The 18887-nt window shown below is 40.7% G+C and overlaps 1 protein-coding gene and 1 pseudogene across 1 annotated transcript; both read right to left on the bottom strand.

The window, feature by feature from the left end:
• Nucleotides 1-230: 230 nt before the first annotated feature.
• LOC119059273 (ADP-ribosylation factor-like protein 6-interacting protein 1) lies at nt 231-1048 on the bottom strand. The gene has a single exon (XM_037158879.2). It carries the CDS (start codon nt 1046-1048, stop codon nt 458-460), a length of 591 nt encoding a protein of 196 aa, XP_037014774.2. The 3' UTR covers nt 231-457.
• An 8617-nt stretch (nt 1049-9665) lies between these two features.
• On the bottom strand, nt 9666-10152 carry LOC119059281 (60S ribosomal protein L29-like; annotated as a pseudogene).
• Between the last annotated feature and the right edge of the window lie 8735 nt (nt 10153-18887).

Below are 18887 nucleotides of genomic sequence, written 5' to 3'. Positions count from 1 at the left end.
AAGTAGGCAGTAGAACCAGTTGTTTTGTAACCACAGACCGCTGTACCTCCTATCTAGCAAGCAAAGATCAACTTGAACGATTATCCAAAGTTACTGTTAACTGTACTAAAGGGTGAAATTCACCACTACTTTATTTTAAAGGAAGCTGCCTACAAGAATTTAATTAACCCGGGTAAGAAAAATCTAAACAAGTTGTATTCATGAGTAAGTTGTCCATATAAGGCCAACTGATGACAATGCACCCAGATACACTTGACACGAAGATACTATGTATAAAAGCCTTGTGTGGCAAGTCTGATTTTCTAGTAACTAAGGGAAGAAGGAGTGAAGAGCAAAGAGCTACTTCTGTAACACTTTAGTATCCAGATAATAGAAACTGTTCCCAAGGACAATCAATATACACATCATTAATCACACTTAATGAAGAAGACGTTATTCATTTTTCTTTTCTTTTTGCTTAAGAAGCTTGTTCATCTCCCTTTTGGTCATTCCAATGTACTTCAAAATAACTCCAGATTGTTTTAGTCCAGGAAGCATCAGTTAAGAAAGTCACTATCAGGTAGGTCAGAAGAAGGTTGTGGACCTGCTGTCCCACCCAAGCAACCACAGCAAAAGAAATGATCATGGTCATGAAGTATATTTTTAGCTTTTCATCCTTTAATGTGAAGAGGTGTTTCCACCAGCCCACAGCTCTGCATCGAGTTTTTACTAGACTGCTACAAATTTCATGGAGTTTTTGCTGCTGCTCAGTAGTCCATTTATTAGAGTAAAAAATTCTAGGCACTAGAATGGGAACAAGGTAGTCAGTCAAGCACAAAAACATAACAAAACAGGAAACACAGGAAAGAACAGATGGATCTAGACCGTAGGTGGTCAGAAACACCAAAGAAAACACACCAATGATGGCAGGTGGAAACCAGGGTCTTTCCCATGGGAGGATTTTATCAGCCATCAGCATCACCTCTTCCCATCCTTGCAGCTGCTCTTCCAGACTTGCAGTCTCTGCCACCAGCAAGTTGGTGCTAAGGTTATCTCCCTTTGCCATCATCCCCAAGGTGCTGCCTCACTGAGCATAAACCAGCCTCCTCAACAGCCCCCCTCAGAGATCAGCACAGTAACTCCAATCACATTTTCTAAGCTTTTTACAAATCACATATTTGTATGTATTTCAGAATTTAAGGAGTGATTTATCTTTCTTTTAGATTTTAGATTTTATTTTTATGTTATTTTTAATTATGATATAATTGACATAACATTTTGTAAGGTAAAGGTGTACATGTTGATTTGATACATTTATATATTGTAATATGATTGCCATTGTAGGGTTAGCTAACACCTCCATCACATCACATAATTATTTCTTGTTCTTGGTGGAAATAAGATCTAGTCTCTTAGAAAGGCGGATGTTTATAATACAATGACATTGTCTATAATCACTATATCATGCATTAGATCTCCAGGATTTATTTACCTACTAGCTACAATTTTGTACCTTTAAACAACATCTCTCCAATTCTCCCTGCTCCCTGTCCCTGGTAACCACCATTTTACTCTCTGTTTTCATGAGTTCAGCTTTTTCGGAGTCCACATATAAATGATATCATACAGTATTTTTCTCTGCCTGACTTACCTAACTTAGCATAATGTCCATAAGCTCCATCCATGTTGTTGCAAATGGAAGGATTTCCTTCTTTCTCATAGCTGAATAATATTCATATAAATATATCACATTTACCTTTATTTGTTCATTCATTGAAAGACACTTAAGTTGTTTCCATATCTTGACTGTTGGGACTAGTGCTCTAATGAACGTGGGAATGCAAATATCTTGTCCAAATCCTGTTTTTGTTTCCTTTGGATATATACCCAGAAGTAGAATTGCAAGGTCTTATGACAGTTCTATTTTTAATTTATTGAGGAACCTACATACTGTTTTCCACAGCGGCTGCACCAATCTGCATTCCCACCAACAGTGTTCAAGGTTTTTCTTTTTCTCACATCCTCTCCAACACTCGTTATCTATTGTCTTTTTGATAATAGTCATTTTAACAGTGTCAGGTGATACTGTGGTTTTGACTTGCATTTCCCTGATCATTAGTGATGTTGAATACCTTTTCACGTATCTGTTGGCCATTTTGATGTCTTCTTTGAAAAAATGTCTATTCAGTGCTTCTGCTCACTTTTTTTATCAGATTGGTTTTGTTGTTGTTATTTGGTTGTATATGTTTTTAAAATGTATTTTGGATATTAACCCTTTACCCAATGTATGGTTTGCAAATATTTTCTACCATTACATAGGTTGAATTTTTTAATATTTTAAAACTAATTTTTCAAAGATTTTATTTTTTATTTTTAGAGAGAGGGGAAAGGAAGGAGAAAGAGAGAGAAACATCAATGTGTGGTTGCCTCTCGCATGCCCCCTACTGGCGACCTGGCCTACAACCCAGGTATGTGCCCTGACTGGCAATCAAAAGTAACCCTTTTGTTCACAGGCCAGCACTCAATTCACTGAGCTACACCAGCCTGAGTTAAACCTAATTTATTTCAGTCTATTGTTCCTGCTCTGTTTGGCAGTGTATTCATGACGTTTTCAGTTGCAAAGTCATTTGAAAAGCATGCTTTCAATCACCAGTTAACACTTTTGTTAACTTTTATGTATCCTATTTAAATATAACAAAATCGGGAGTTGAACTATTCATACCACACAGATAATGGCATACTTTTATTTTCAGCAGTACAGACTATTCTCTTTTTTTAATTTAATTTAAAATTTTTTACCCCATATCACTACTCTCAGTCAGACCCTCTCTCCACCACACTATAATGGGCTCAAAATTTATCTTGTTTATGATTGAATCTTTAAAAACAATATGCTGTTGCTGGGTGTCACTTTTTAATATATTTATTCTCAAAAATTGTTTTTTAGGTTTAGTTTCTTTTCCAGATAGTAATATTCACTTTATAAGTTTAGTCTTCTTATATTTTTTACTGTATCATTTATATCATTGCAGGCTGTACTCAACATAATGTTCCTCAGCCCAATGACATTATATTGCTACTATTTTGCTTTCAGAATTGAAGCTTCTATCTAATTGGGCCTGGTTCATATCATGAAAGGACAGTCTCAGAGTGTCAAGGGCATGGTTGAGGGCTTTTTTTCTGGGCAGGAAATGGCCCATAGTAGACTCTGTGAATTGGCTTGCTGAATATCTCTTCTAACCCCTCTCTAGTGCACCTTTCTTGATAACAGAAGCTGAAGAGCTAAAAGCTCTTATTTCTTACTGCCTTGAAACCAGGAAGTAGATGTAATTTAGGTTCTGCTAATCAGGTATACTCAAATGAGAATCATCTTTGAAGATTTAGTCAAGTGGTAAAAGAGGGGACAATGTGAGAGTTCTCCATTATTCTGCTGTAGATCTAGAAGGCATGGGGTGGATCTGGAACAACAAATATGTCAGTTTTCTCATCTCAGGAGTGCAGCTAAGGTAATAAGTATGTTCACAGATGCAGTGATTGTGGTGTGGTGGCAGATTCCTGATCCAAGGATTGTGGCTAAGGTTATGTGATACTGAAGCCAGTTGTCAGCAAAGAAACTTTGTGATTTCCCAACTTCCTACCTGGGGCAGAGGTAGCAGCCTTCCTGGTGGGGCAGTTAGTTTTATTGTTTTAGTAGTCATTCCTAATAGCTGAGCCTAGAGGTTGTTCTTTCAGCCCTTCCAATAATTTTGCAAGTGCCTTATTCCCTATGTTAAATCCATATCTTCTTTTTTTAATTTTTATTTAGTTATTTTTCTTTTTTTCTTTTTTTAATTATGTTGTTTTATTTGATAGTTTCAGATAGTTTTTCTTTTTTTAAATTTTATTTAGTTATTTTTCAAGTACATTTTTGTCTATTTCTCCCATCCCAGCCCCCCCCCAGCCTGTCTCCCCCCTCTCTCCCATTCCCTTCCCCCAGTCCTCATCCCTGTGTCTTTCATACTTGTTCCTCAAAATCCCTCCCCATTTTTCCCCTTAAATTCCCTTCTCTCTCCCCTCTGGTTGCTGCCCCCTTGTTCTCTATTTCAGTGTCTTTGTTTTTATTCTGTTTGCTTGTTTGTTTTATTGTTTAGCTTCCTGTCAAAGGTGAGATCATATGGTATTTGTCCTTCAATGCCTGGCCTATTTCACTCAGCATAATGCTTTCCAGTTCCATCCATGTTGTTGCAAAGGGTAGTAGCTCCTTCTTCCTCTTTGCTGCATAGAATTCCATTGTGTATATGTACCACAATGTTTTGATCCATTCATTTACTGATGGACACCTAGGTTGCTTCCAACTCTTGGCTATTGTAAATTGTGCTGCTATGAACATTGTGGTGCATAGGTTCTTTGAAATTGATGTTTTAGGATTCTTGGGGTATAATCCTAGCAGTGGAATTGCTGGGTCAAAAGGCAGGTCGATTTTTATTTTTCTGAGAAAATTCTATTATGTTTTCCATAATGGTTGTACCAGTCTGCAATCCCACCAACAGTGAACTAAGGTCCCCTTTTCCCCACAACCTCTCCAACATTTGTTGTTGCTTTGTTTATGATAGCCATCCTGACTGGTGTAAAGTGGCATCTCATTGTGGTTTTAATTTGCATCTCTCTGATAGCTAATGATATTGAGCATCTCTTCATGTGTCTCTGGATACTCTGTATGTCCTCTTTGGAGAAGTGTCTGTTCAAGTCCTTTTCCCATTTTTTAATTGGGTTAAATGTCTTCCTAGAGTGGAGTTGTGTAAGTTCTTTGTATATTTTGGAGATTAAACCTTTGTCTGAGGTATCATTGGCAAATATGTTTTCCCATACAGCTGGTTGTCTTGCTAATTTAATACTATTTTCTTTAGCCATGCAGAAACTTTTTATTTTGATGAGATCCCATTTGTTTATTCTTTCCTTTATATTCCTTGCTCTAGGGGACATATCGGTAAAAATGTTGCTGCTTGGAATATCTGAGATTTTCTTGCCAATGTTCTCCTCTAGGACTTTAATGGTATCATGGCTTATATTTAAGTCTTTTATCCACCTTGAATTTATTTTGGTGTATGGTGTAAGTTGGTGCTCAAGTTTCATTTTTTTTGCATATCTTCTTAAAATAAGTAGAATGATTTCTGTTATGGGAAACTGAACTTAGACTAATACACATGCTGATCAAAGTGAAGTTCTTCCCATAAAAACTCTCTGTACTAGGGATACAATGATTACTGTCCTTTCAGACAAATACTCCCAATAACTTACTTGTTCTTGCTTTTAGGTGCTCTCCTTAAGACATGTCAGGAACAGTGCCTCTCTCACCACCCATAAATCCTAGACCAGTGACCAGATGAAAGGAGTGTATCATATGTTGGTGGAGGAACTACTTTTCCTGAGCAACAACAACCCCTTATCTTCCATGGAATTTGCTTTGAGACTCCCCTCTCCAAATAAATGGACTAAACAGAGAAATGTCTCATTCTCTATCTCTCTCTTTTTTTTTTTTTTGCCCTAACATCAGCGGCTTGGGTCCAAAAGGGGAGGAGATGGGGGGGGGGAGTATGATCTACAGATCATCTTAGCAGAAAGCAAAAGAATAACAATTATAAGCTTCCAGGGATCCATATGTGGGATCTGGGCAGCCAGGCTCTGCCCATCTCACTGGACCACCTGAAACTGCACAAAGCTTGAGAAGAGTTGACCTGCTGAGCCCCTTGGGTGACCAAGGCACCTGCTCTCTGCTCGCCTTGCAGTCTCACACCTCCAGATGTATCAACCCGAGAATGAGAAAGGCATATTCCTTGTATGTGCAATGCTTATAGATGTTAGTTAAAGGCCAGGTGGATTGGGAGGGCCCTGGGCAGCCCAAGGAAAAATGCACAGAAGGTGCTTTCCCATGCAAATAACTACACTAATGGTAGTTATCAAATTGGATCCTAATCAGCCTTTCCCTACCTCTCTATCCATACCATACCAGAAGCTTTAATACTTATCTTTCTTTCATTTTTAAGCTTTACTTATCCAGGCTGATGCCCTTGTTTAACCTGTACTCTTCAGTTTTCTACTCTTTGGCTATATTTCCTAGGCTCCTATTAACCACATGTTTGTTAGAATTGTGTGTTTTCCAACTGATAAATTCTTAAACTTCCCTTTTTGGATCAGGTCCATGGTCCTCTTGCCTGTGCTTTTTCCTGGAAAGCAACCCTGATGGGACCTGACCCAGCTCAGACTGAGAGGACTTACTAAAGAATACTACCACTGTCATCACCTCAGGCATTATTTTTGTATAACTTTCAAAAATGCATTTCACAGTTAGAAGGTTTGGAAAGGCAAAGTGTATTCCAGGTTTATCCTCTTGGTACAAGGCTCATGATTGATTGGATAAATCACTGATAGCCCTCTCTATAGGTTAAAGTAATGCTAGCTAAAATCACAGTTAAACCCTGAAACAATTTCAGTGGCTTAACACAATAGAAGTTTAACTCTTGCTCCAAAAGCCCAGTGAAGATGTTCTTGCTTGGTGATAGCCTCCAATCTTGTGATCTTCCTCCTCTCTAGGATCCCAGTGTTCCCTCTTTTTAACTGGCAGATAAGAAAAGAGGCTATTGAGAAGTCACAGTCCTTTATTTGGCCACATTGTAACTAATATTTCACTAGCAAGTACTAGTCACCTGAATGGAGTTAGGGATGGGGTGGGGTGCTGAGAACTGTCATCTCCAACTGGGCAACTGCTCCTAGCTAGGATTCCATGCCTTAGAAAGAGAGCATGAATCTTAAGTGGCTGCAGTACTATCTTGGCCATGCCCTGCTTACTCCTTTTCAAACAATTAGCTTCTAAATAAATCATAGCTGAAGATATCATTTTAAATTTCCTAAAATGGACTTCTGGCCAAGATAGAGATGAAGGTAGATACAGTTTTCCTCCTCACACAACCAAAATAAAGACAACAAATTGAAATACAAAAAATAAGCAAAACTGTCATAAAATTGAACTTTATGGAAGTCAAACCACCAAGTAGTTAAAGAATAAACATTCATTCAGACTGGTAGGAGGGGTATAGATGAGCAGCCGGGGCAGAGAGGATGCACAGCAAGGCAGTGGCTGGAGGACCCAGCTGGCAAGGCAACAGCTGGTGAAGCAGGCAGTCCCACATTAGCATGTGGATAAACCAGAAAGAATAACTGGGGAATGAGGCAGACAGTGCAACCCAGGGTTCCAGCATGGGAAAAGAAAGCCTGAAAACCTCTGGCTGTAAAAACCTGTGGGGGTTGTGGCAGTGGGAGAAACTCCTGGCCTCTCAGGAAAGTTCATTGGTGAGATCCGCAGAGTCCTAGAATGTACACAAGCCCACCCACCTGGGAATCAATACCAGAAGGGCACAATTTGCTTGTGGGTATTGGGGGAAGTAACTGAAAGCCAGATGAGAGCCCAGCAAGTGGCACTGTTCCCTCTCAGACTCCTCCCCCACATACAGTGCCACAATGCTGCAATATGGGTTGCCCTGCCCTGGCAAATACCTAATGCTCCACCCCTTACTATGCAACAGGTGCACAAAGACAAAAAAAAAATATGGCCCAAATGAAAGAACAGATCAAAACTCCAGAAAAAATACAACTAAGCGATGAAGAGATAGCCAACTTTTCAGATGCACAGTTCAAAACACTGGTAATCAGGATGCTCACAGAACTGATTGACTGTGGTCACAAAAATAGAGGGAGAAGTGAAGGCTATGAAAAGTGAAATAAAGGAAAATGTGCAGGGAACCAACAGTGAAGGGAACGAAACTGGGACTCAAATCAAAGGTTTGGAGCAAATGGAAGAAATAAGCATTCAACCAGAATAGAATAAAGAAACAAGAACTCAAAAAAATGAGGAGAGGCTTAGGAACCTCTGGGACAACTTTAGACATTCCAACATCCAAATTATAAAGAGGACAAAAGAAGAAGAAGAAGAGCCAGAAATTGAAAACTTACTTGAAAAAATTAATGAAGGAAAACTTCCCCAATCTGGCAAAGGAAATAGACTTCCAGGAAGTCTGAGAGGCTCAGAGTCCCAAAGAAGTTGGACCCAAGGAAGCACACACCAAGGCACATCATAATTACATTACCCAAGATGAAAGATAAGGAGAGAATTTTTAAAGATTTTGTTTATTTTATTTATTTTATTTTTAGAGAGAGGGGAAAGGAGATGAGAAAGAGAGGGAGAGAAACATCAATGTATGGTTGCCTCTTGTGTGCCCCCTACTGGGGACCTGGCCTGAAACCTAGGCATGTGCCCTGACTGGGAATGGAACTGGTGACCTTTTGCTTCAGAGTCCGGTGCTCAATCCATTGAGCCACACCAGCCAGTGCAAGGGGAATCTTAAAAACAGCAAGAGAAAAGGAGACACTTACCTACAAAAAAGTTCCCATAAGACTGCCAGCTAATTTCTCAAAAGAAATCTTACAGGTAAGAAGAGGCTAGAAAGAAGTATTCAAAGTCATAAAAGGCAAGGACCTACATCTGAGATTAGTCTATCCAGTAAAGCTATCATTTAGAATGGAAGGGCAGATAAAGTGCTTCTCAGATAAGGTCTAGTTAAAGGATCCTGTTCATCATCACCAAGCCCCTACTATATGAAATGTTAAAAGGACTTATCTAAGAAAAAGAAAATAAAAAATACGAACAGTAAAGTGATAATCTCAGAACTATCAATAACTGAACCTAAAAAAAACAACAAAAACAAACTAAGCAAACAGCTAGAACAAGAACAGATTCACAGAAATAAAGATCACCTGGAGGGTTATCAGTGGAGAGGAGGAGGGGGAGGGAGAATGGGGGAAAAGACACGGGGAATAAGATGCATAAATGATGGTACAAATAGACAGAGGGAGGTTAAGAATATAGTATGGGAAATGAAGAAGCCAAAGAACTTATATATATGACTCATGGACATGAACTAAGGTGGAGGAATGATGGTTGGTCAGGGTACAAGGGCCAAGAGAACTAAGGGTAGAGGGGAATAAAGGGGGGTAAAATTGGACAACTGTAATAGTATAATCAATAAAATATATTTTTTAAAATAAATAAATTTTCTAAAAAAGCAGTGAGGCAAAATTTCCTAAAAATAAGGTAGAAATAAACTTTCTTAGTACCTGACAAAAGCCCCAAATGTAAAAAGTCAACATGAAAAGTTTTAAGAGTTTTTCATGATGCATAAAAAACAGTACCCTCACTCTTTACTAACATTTAAATAATTGGGTGCAAAGGCTGAAAGGTAAAAATTATTAGGTAAAAGCTTTCAAGCTTTTTCTTGACACACACATTTTTCTTTTTTTTAAGATTTTATTTATTTATTTTTTAGGCAGAGGAGAAGGCAGGGGGAAAAGGAATAGAGATAAACATCAATGTGTGACTACCTTTCATACCCCCCAACCAGCGACCCAGCATACAACTCAGGTATGTGACCTGAATAAGAATCAAACCAGCAACCTTTTGGTTCTCAAGCCAGTGCTCAATCCACTGAGCCATAGCAGCCAGGGCTCTTCTTCTCTCTATCTCTCTCTCTTCTTTTTTTACAGATCCTGCCTCAGGTTTATTTGCACAAAGATGACTGGAAGACCCCAGCCCTATGCAAATAGCAGCCCAGGAGGCACACCAATTCTTTTCTCCGCATGTTGGCAGACAGAGGCCTCTACTGTGGAGACTTCACAGGGCCCTGGGCGTCTTTGGGAGCCTAAGACTGAGCTGGTGCTGGAGCCTGAGCCACAGCCACATCTGCAGCCTTGGGCTTGGTTTGAGCCTTGGCTTTGGCCTTTGGCCAACAAAGCCTGAAACCCATGGCAATGCAGGCATGAGCACTGAGCTTGGTATAAGCAATGTAAGCAAATCAACTGAGCTTGCAGCTGCTGCCCTTTGGGATCTTACGCTTGACCTGCTTGAGTTTGACCAGGGCCTTGATAGCCTTGTCACATGAGCTCTTGGCCTTGGCACTGTTGGCCTGTATCTTCTTCAGGCCCTTCTTGTGCTTCTTGGCAAAGCGCATGTTCCTCAGGAACTTGGGGTCTACTTTGTTAAAGATTCATATCTTTGTTATCAGGGGTTTTTATGCCATTTCTGTGTCATTTTCAGGACTGGTTGTGTATGGTGTGGCTCTTGGACTTGTCCATCTCTGCACCCAAGCCTGCAGCTCTCAAAGCACCTGGGACTGGAGGAGAAAGCACATTTTTCAAGTATTAAAAACATTGGTAATGAAATGATTATTGACTCTGTGGATTCCCTGCCACCACCAAATGTATGCCTATTTCTTCTGACAAACTGTTCTTCCAATCAGGCAAGACTGTCCTCAGCAGGTGAGTGTACCTCCTGGGTAGCATCTTTGATGAATATAAAGCCCAGGCCTACTCCTGGATGGTCAGCTTGAGAACTTCCAGGATCCTGTAGACTCAAATTGGAGGAGACTCCATCTTTGTCCTCCCTGTGCCTCTCTAGCCTGTGATCCTCAAACTAGACATACTAAATACCCTGCACCTCAACCTAACCAATGAGTGCAAAACACTAGGTCTTTCATGCAAAGATATCCTTTCATTCATTCATGCAAGAGTGAATATAAACCAGATGCCTGCTTCCCTGACCCACAGCTCTCTTTTTCTTTATAACTAAATCTTTTTTTAATATTTATTTGATTGATTATGCCATTATATTTACTCTATTCCCTCCCTTCATTCCCCTCCACCCTGCACACCCCTCCCCCACCATTCCCCCCCCTTTAGTTCGTGAACATGTGTCTCGAGTTCTTTAGATTCTATATTTCCCATACTATTTTTGCCCTCCACCCTATTTTCTATCTACTGTCTATGCTACTTATTTTCTGTACCTTCTCCCCCCTTCTCCTCCTCCCACTCCCCTGTTGCTAACCTTCCATGTGATTTTCATTTCTATGGTTCACTCCTGATCTAGCTGTCCTCTTAATTTGCTTTTGTTTTAGGTGTGGTTGTTAATAACTGTGAGTTTGGTGTCCTTTCACTGTTCATATTTTTATCTTCTTTTCCTTAGATAATTCCCTTTAACATTTCATATAATAAGGGCTTGGTGATGATGAACTCCTTGAATTTGATCTTATCTGAGAAGCATTTTAACTATCCTTCCATTTTATTTTTTATTCGTTTTTAAAATTTTTTTATTGATTATGCTGTTACAGTTGTTCTATTCCCCCCTTCATTCCCCTCCACCCTACCCCCCCATCCCCACCATTACCCCCCCCTTTAGTTTATGACGATGTGTCTCAAGTCCTTTAGATTCTATATTTCCCATGCTATTCTTGCCCCCCCATCTATTTTCTATCTACTGTCTATGCTACTTATTTTCTGTACCTTCTGCCCCCATCTACTCCTCCCACTCCCCTGTTGCTAACCCTCCTTGAGATCTTCATTTCTATGTTTCCACTCCTGATCTAGCTGTCCTTTTAGTTTGCTTTCGTTTTAGGTGTGGTTGTTAAGAACTGTGAGTTTGTTGTCCTTTCACTGTTCATGTTTCTTTAACTTCTTTTTCTTAGATAAGTCCCTTTAACATTTCATATAATAAGGGCTTGGTGATGATGAACTCCTTGAATTTGATCTTATCTGAAAAGCACCTTATCTGTCCTTCCATTCTAAATGAAAGTTTTGCTGGATAGAGCAATCTTGGTTGTAGGTCTTTGGATTTCATGACTTGGAATACCTCTTTCCAGCCCCTTCTTGCCTGTAAGGTCTCTTTTGAGAAATCAGTTGACAGTCTGATGGGGACTCCTTTGTAGGTGACTGTCCCCTTAGCTCTTGCTGCTTCTAGGATTCTCTCCTTCATTTTAATCTTGGCTAATGTAATTACGATGTGCCTTGATGTGTTCCTTCTTGGGTCCAACTTCTTTGGGACTCTCTGAGCTTCCTGGATTTCCTGGAAGTCTATTGCCTTTGCCAGATTGGGGAAATTCTCCTTTTATTATTTGTTCAAATAAGTTTTCCACTGGTGGCTGTGCCTTTCCCCCTTCTGGTACCCCGATAATTCGGATGTTGGAGTGTTTAAAGATGTCCTGGAGGTTCCTAAGACTCTCCTCATTTCTTTGAATTCTTGCTTCTTGACTCTTTTCTGTTTGGCCATTATTTGCTTTCTTCTGGTCCACTCCATTGATTTGAGTCCCAGTTTCCTTTTCATTGCTATTGGTGTCCTGTGCAATTCCATTCATTTCAATTAGTTTCGCCTTCATATATTCGTCTAATTTGTCAGTATAATCAACCAGTTCTGTGAGGATCCTGATCACCAATATTTTAAACTGTGCATCTGTGAGTTTTGCTATTTCTTCATCGCTTAGATCTATTGGCTCTGGGGCTCTGAGATCCTCCTGCGCCATTCTTGGTCTGTTCTGGCCCTTTAAGTGTGAGAAGCGGCGCCTTGGACTCCCAAGTCGCTGGGTTGTGACGCTATATGTGGAGACGTGGTCAGAGCGGGGAAATGGCAGCGCCCTCTACTGCCGCTTGCCACAGTGACCGCCGGGCCGGTCCAACCGCCCACTCCCTCGCCTGTCTGCTCGCGCACAAATGGGCGACCACAGTCAACACGCAGCACCGCTTCCCCGCTGTCTCCTCCGCGGTCCCTCGCCTGGTGGCTCGCTCGGTCGCTCACTAGGTCCAACCCTGCGCCTGGATTCCATGTGTCTGGATTCCGCGCCTGAGTCCGTCTGACCGAGTCCTCCTGTGCAACCCCTCACCAGCCGCTGGTTTCGCCCCTTACTGGTCAGGCTGAAGAATTTGTTGTTAACGGACTTCCGAAAAGTTCAATTTTCCGTGTTCTGACTGTGTTTTCTGTTGCTAACATTTAGTTATCTCTAAACTTGGTTGTGTGAGAAGGCACGGCACATCCACCTGTGCCTCCAGCTTGGCGGAAGTCCATCTATCCTTCCATTTTAAATGAAAGCTTTGCTGGATAGAGCAATCTTGGTTGTAGGTCTTTGGTTTTCATGACTTGGAATACTTCTTTCCAGCCCCTTCTTGCCTGTAAGGTCTCTTTTGAGAAATCAGCTGACAGTCTGATGGGGACTCCTTTGTAGGTGACTGTCCCCTTATCTTTTGCTGCTTCTAGAATTCTCTCTTTCATTTTCATCTTGGCTAATATAATTATGATGTGCCTTGGTGTGTTCCTTCTTGGATCCAACTTCTTTGGGACTCTCTGAGCTTCCTGGATTTCCTGGAAGCCTGTTTCCTTTGCAAGAATGGGGAAGTTCTCCTTTATTATTTGTTCAAATAGGTTTTCCACTCATGACTGTTCCTCTTCCCCTTCTGGTACCCCTATAATTCAGATGTTGGAGCGTTTAAAGATGTCCTGGAGGTTCCTAAGCCTCTCCTCATTTTTTTGAATTCTTGTTTCTTCATCCTTTTCTGTTTGGTCATCTTTTCCTTCCTTCTGGTCTTCTCCCTTGATTTGAGTCCCAGTTTCCTTTCCATTACTATTGGTTTCCTGTGCATTTCCATTCATTTCAATTAGTTTAGCCTTTATATGTTCCTCTAATTTGTGACTAAAATCAACCAGTTCTGTGAGCATCCTGATCACCAGTGTTTTGAACTGTGCATCTGAAAGTTTGGCTATTTCTTCATCACTTAGATTTATCGGCTCTGGGGCTCTGAGTTGTTCTTGAGCCATATTTTGATCTGTTCATGCCTGTTAAGTATGAGGAGCGGAGTCTTAGGTGTTCACCAGGGTGGGGCCACCCAGGTCTCTGGTTTGTGACGCTGTATGTGGGGGCAGGGTCAGAGAGGGAGCAATGGTGGTCCTCTCTGCTTGCCAGGTCCGCCTCACTGCTTGCATCCGCCTGTTTATCTGAGCGCAAATGTGCAAGTCCGCTGCCCTGCGTCCTGCGCCCTGCACCCTGTGCTGGGGCCTGCGCAGTCTGTCTCAATGCATATCTCTTCGCTGGTTTATCTGCGAGCAAATGCGTGACCTCAGACAGCCAGCAGTGCCCCATGCCTTTCTGTAGCTACCCCGCACCTGGGATCTGCGCCCTAAGCTGCTTTCGGGCTGCTGGGGTCAGGGGGATTGTTTTTGCCAGACCACTCCGCTGCTGGCTTCGCCCCTCTCACCAGTTTAGCTGAGCTGTTCATTGTATTTGGGCTCCGTATTATTTGATTTTCTGTGGTTTGGTTATGTTTATTGTTGTTAAAAGTTTGTTGTTTTTAGATTTGGTTGTGCAAAGAAGCGAAATGTTTCCACCTACACCTCCATCTTGGCGGAAGTCCCTATATCTAAATCTTGAAGCCAGATTTTGTTCATATTTGCCAAAGAGAATTTATTTCCATCAAACAGTGAGCCTCATAAAATTAAACAAAGATTTCCCAGGGAGACATGTTTGAAGGATTGCCCCAACAGAATTTAGCTATAAAGTCCCAGGAGACATTTTTTTCTCCCAAATCTTTCTTTTCAGCCTCCAGAGATCATATTCCTTTCTTCCCTGCCACCTGCACCATCTCAGAACCAGCCTTTCATTTTCCCTGGCTTTGTTCTCTGTCTCAGAGATTTTACCCAGGTTCTCTTGATCTTTTCTGTTATTCTTTCAGGGAAATTTAAGTCTCTTCTAGCTTTTCCCTCCAAACTTTTACACTCTACCCACTACTAAAAAACCCCTCAGATCTGTGACAGACCACATTAAGGCTGATGACCTAGTTCCTAGCCTCCACCCCCTAAAAATCTTCTGCTAATAGGGCCTACCCTCCTTAGAAAGTTGTAGGATAATATATCTAATCTTGTATTCTACTACGTATACAACATAAACCTCCTAGTATAGTTCTGCTGATTTATAGGGGACAAAGCATGTTTTAGGGCACAGTAACTGCAGAAGCCATTCATCTGGACCTCATCAGATATTGAATGAGGAAAAAATACAAATTATGAACCAAATTGAATACAAAACATATACAGCATATTTTAACCAAAAGCTGGTAAATGTACCCATGCTTATGAATGAAAATCACTGACTCACACTTGAAACCTAAGAGTCCACAAGGGAATTCACACCTCTGCAGTTGTGTATCTACTCTAGCTACCAGAATCAGACAAGTACAACAACATTCTATCAGATGAAGTTTTATGGTGGCACAGATTACTTTAAGAATGATTAATTTAAAAACTTGATTAGTGGCTAATATAAAAATACTAAAGTTATATACATGGTATAACTGACTGAGAATATGAAAGACTATGATAAGGGCAGTGTGTTTGAGTTGTGTTATACAAAAAAAAAGTAAAAGAAGGTAACTTTGAAAGAAAGATGCTGCCTCATACAGGACATTCACACAGGTGATTCTTAGCTCCCAAGTCTCCCTTGGATCCTACAAAGATCATAGGGTCCTATTCCTGGGGAAGAAAGGGCACAGGAGGCAGCCTATAAAGATGTGGACTGGGCCTGTACAACAAAGATTTCCTCAGCTATATCCTTCCAGTCTAGGGAAATTGAAGGGCAGAAGAGCAGTCTTGAGAACTGACCTCCCTGAACTGCTATAAAAACTTACAGGAGCTTGTTGGGAATGTCCACCAGTGAGAAAAAAAACAATAAAGCTGCTCCTAGGGGAGGGATAAGTTCTGTGCTACAGTAGACTCCATGAATTTCTGAAAATGAATTGTAGGCATCTCTTCCCAACTCCACATTCTGTTCAGACATGTTAGTGGCTTGAATTTTGTGATAGTAGGAATATTTAAACCATGGAAACAGGCAAATGCCACAAATCAGGGTTTTTCTCACTCTGAGAGCTGTTTTACCAGCACACCATCACCTGTGGGAATGTGTTTATCTAGAGAGGAGATGGGCCTCCTCAGTATAAGCCCCTCTGAATGCATAGTGCCCACCCACCCACTACCTAGAGTGAACATCTTCTATTCATTTATTCTGCCTCTGCTGCTCCCCTATTTGTCTTCCATTTGATAATAACACCCTCTATTCTTTTCCTTGGTCCTGATTATTTATAAATTCCTGTTTTACTCCATAGATTTTCATTAGGCCTACTCATTTTATATATCAAGGCAAACGGGACATAACTATACAAACTAAATCCAAACTGACTGCTACACCAGAGCATTTTACTGCAGAACAAGAAAAGTTATGGTTTTACCAACCCCCCCCTCCCTTATTAGAACAGGTTACAGCTACTGAGCACCTACTATGTGCAGGTGCTTTAAATGGAATTTCTCTCTCAATCTTCTCATCCAATCTAGGAGCTATTAATCACCCCTTTAGCTTGGGAACACTGAGTCTAAAACGGGCTTCTAAGTGAATAGTTAAAGAACACACTGAGCCAGATCTGGAGTCAGAATTTAAACTCAGGGCTGGATGACTCTGAACCCCATGTTCATAATCACTTTATTGCTCTGCTCTCAACTCACCTATCAGGCACCATGGTAAGAGCACTGTGAAGGAAGGTAGAAAGTACTTGGAGACCTACATACTCCCTTGCCCAGCCTCAGTCTCATTATACTTCAGACAGTGTGTAGTGAGAGTGCTGAGGGAAAGAGCTAGCTGATGCGTGGGATTGCCAAGCAACAGCTTATGAAACGAACTCAAACCATGGCAACCAAACACTACAGACCCAGCAATAGCCTCATTTCATTTACAAGAGTAAGAGGAGGGCTTTGTCAACAACCAATGAGATATTATAAATGAGAAGAGTACAGGCTACACATGTACAAGGAATTATCATTATCAGAATCATTATTTTTAAATCTCACAATACCAAATAATTTATGAAAAACATCCCTTGAAAAAGAAAGGATTAAATATGTCATTATATAACATATAAACTATGCACACATACATTTTTGAAAAATGTGTGTCTCTGCTATCCAAACTCTTAACCAATTGCTCTTTATGTAATAGAGCCATTCATTTGGGGGTGATAAGGGAGGCTGACACATGAATGCCCTTCATTTAAAAATCAATTTATTTACGAAGAACCTTCTAATTAATTCCTCACAATTACTCAATGTGCTCAATGTTGTTTTTCCCACTGCAAGGGATTGGGAAATGAGTGTTCATAGGGTGTGCAGTTAATAAAGCATAGATGCAGAATGCCTTCCTGTAAAAACACCTCTGAACCCCCTCAGAATCTAATCACATCTACAGCCCCTCTCCCTCAAAAAATGTATGAAAAGCAACTTGTACATTACAGTTTGCCTACATAGGCATCCCTCATTTTATTGTGTTTTGTTGTGCTTCACAGGTGCTGCTTTTTTTTTTACAAATGGAAGGTAAAACCCTCTACCAATAAAGAAAAATTACACATAGTTTTATTGTGTGGCCTGCAATCAAACTCACAATATCTCCAAGATGTGCCTGTGATTCAGTGAGTTCCTCTTCATGTACATTCATGCAACCCAGCTGGAGGAACAATATTTGCTTTTAGCCATAATACACAGTGCTTTCAGGCCATTAATCATCCTCCAAATTCAGAAGATTTTTAAGCTAGAAACCATGGAGAGTTAGTAGTTGCAGGCAGAAGAGATTGGATATCACTGAGTTGTTAATCGTTTTAATCTGCCCCAATTTTAGTCCCTCAAAATTCCATCCTGAAATCATCCTTTGTTCATTCCCTTGGACAGGCATGCATCCACCAGAAATGTTGGGAGGGTGTGGATATTTCTCAGTGAACAGCTGACCCCAGAGCAAGAGGCCAGGAGGAGAATATGTGGAGTGTTTATTTTTAAGGTTCAATGGGGTCTGAAATGAGGATTGGAATCCCCTGGCCTTGAACGTCATCAGCATCTCTTGGCCTCCCTTTCAGCCCTCCCTTCAGTCTGTGGGAGCTTTTTCTAGTCTGGGATGACTGGAAATCCTTTATACAGACTACATATTTATCTATTTCTCAGTATTCAAAAAACTTAAGCTGTTACAACTTAAAAATCCTTTCTTTTAGTTCTGTTTTCTCTGTGTAAATTTTCTGAAGTCTCTTCTGAAACACAATAGCTGATCTTGGGCTCTTTGATTCTACTTGCATTTCTGCAAAATATCTCTACCCTGAGACAGAAACCTTGGACCTGCTGTGTCTGAGGCAGGGCCAGGAGTACAAGGGCAAGTGGGAGCTGGGGGTGAAAAACAAAAGTTAATAATTCACAATGTCAAACTTTAACAAAAAGAAAGAGAAATAAGGTTTCAATAAAGAGATAAGGGTTCCAGAAGAAAAAAAGACCAAATTAGGTATAAAAATTGAGCCTCTCTCTTCCCCCAAGAGGAAGCTCCATGTGGAAATCGATTTTAATCTTGGTTTTGTTCCCACTGGATGTTCCGTCTCCTAGCACACTAGTCATTATGATCTGGAAGGTATGGTCTTACCCATGCATCATGTGCATTGTCTCATTTAAATCTGTATGATAGTGGTGTTATACCTCTGAGGAGATGAGAAATGAAAATGAGATTAAGTAACTTGCTCTCACTTTCTGCCAAGCCTGGTGCTAATAAGCACCATGACCTAACAGTTTCTGTGTCCTTGATTCCTATCAGGGTTGAAAGTTGGGGGAGACAGCCCTATGCAGCCCTGATATTAGAGTGTGTCTGGAGCATAAGGGCCTCTTTGTGGGCTGGGCCCTGGGTCCAGTTGTGTATAAAGTCCAAGATATTACAAGCACAATATGGCCTCATGCTATTGGAATCATGATGTCATCTTTAGATATGTATGGCTGTGAAGAAAATGATTAATATATCACACCTGGGGCTATTGTGTTTAGAAAGTCCTGATTTCGAGGTTGGCCCTTTTCTGGCATCTGAAAACTTGGTACTTGCAGGCACAGCACTAGCGACCTAAAGGTGTCCACATCCTAATACCTGGAACCTATTCATATGTTATTTTACATGGCAAAAATGATTTTGCATATGCAATTAAAGTTAAGGACTTTGAGATGAGGAGAT

Source organism: Artibeus jamaicensis, unplaced genomic scaffold, assembly GCF_021234435.1.
Source record: "Artibeus jamaicensis isolate MK-2021 breed Jamaican fruit bat unplaced genomic scaffold, CSHL_Jam_final contig_60, whole genome shotgun sequence".
Classification (NCBI taxonomy): domain Eukaryota; kingdom Metazoa; phylum Chordata; class Mammalia; order Chiroptera; family Phyllostomidae; genus Artibeus; species Artibeus jamaicensis.
The sequence above is the reverse complement of the archived record's forward strand: the minus strand, read 5'-3'. Positions and strand labels throughout refer to the sequence as shown.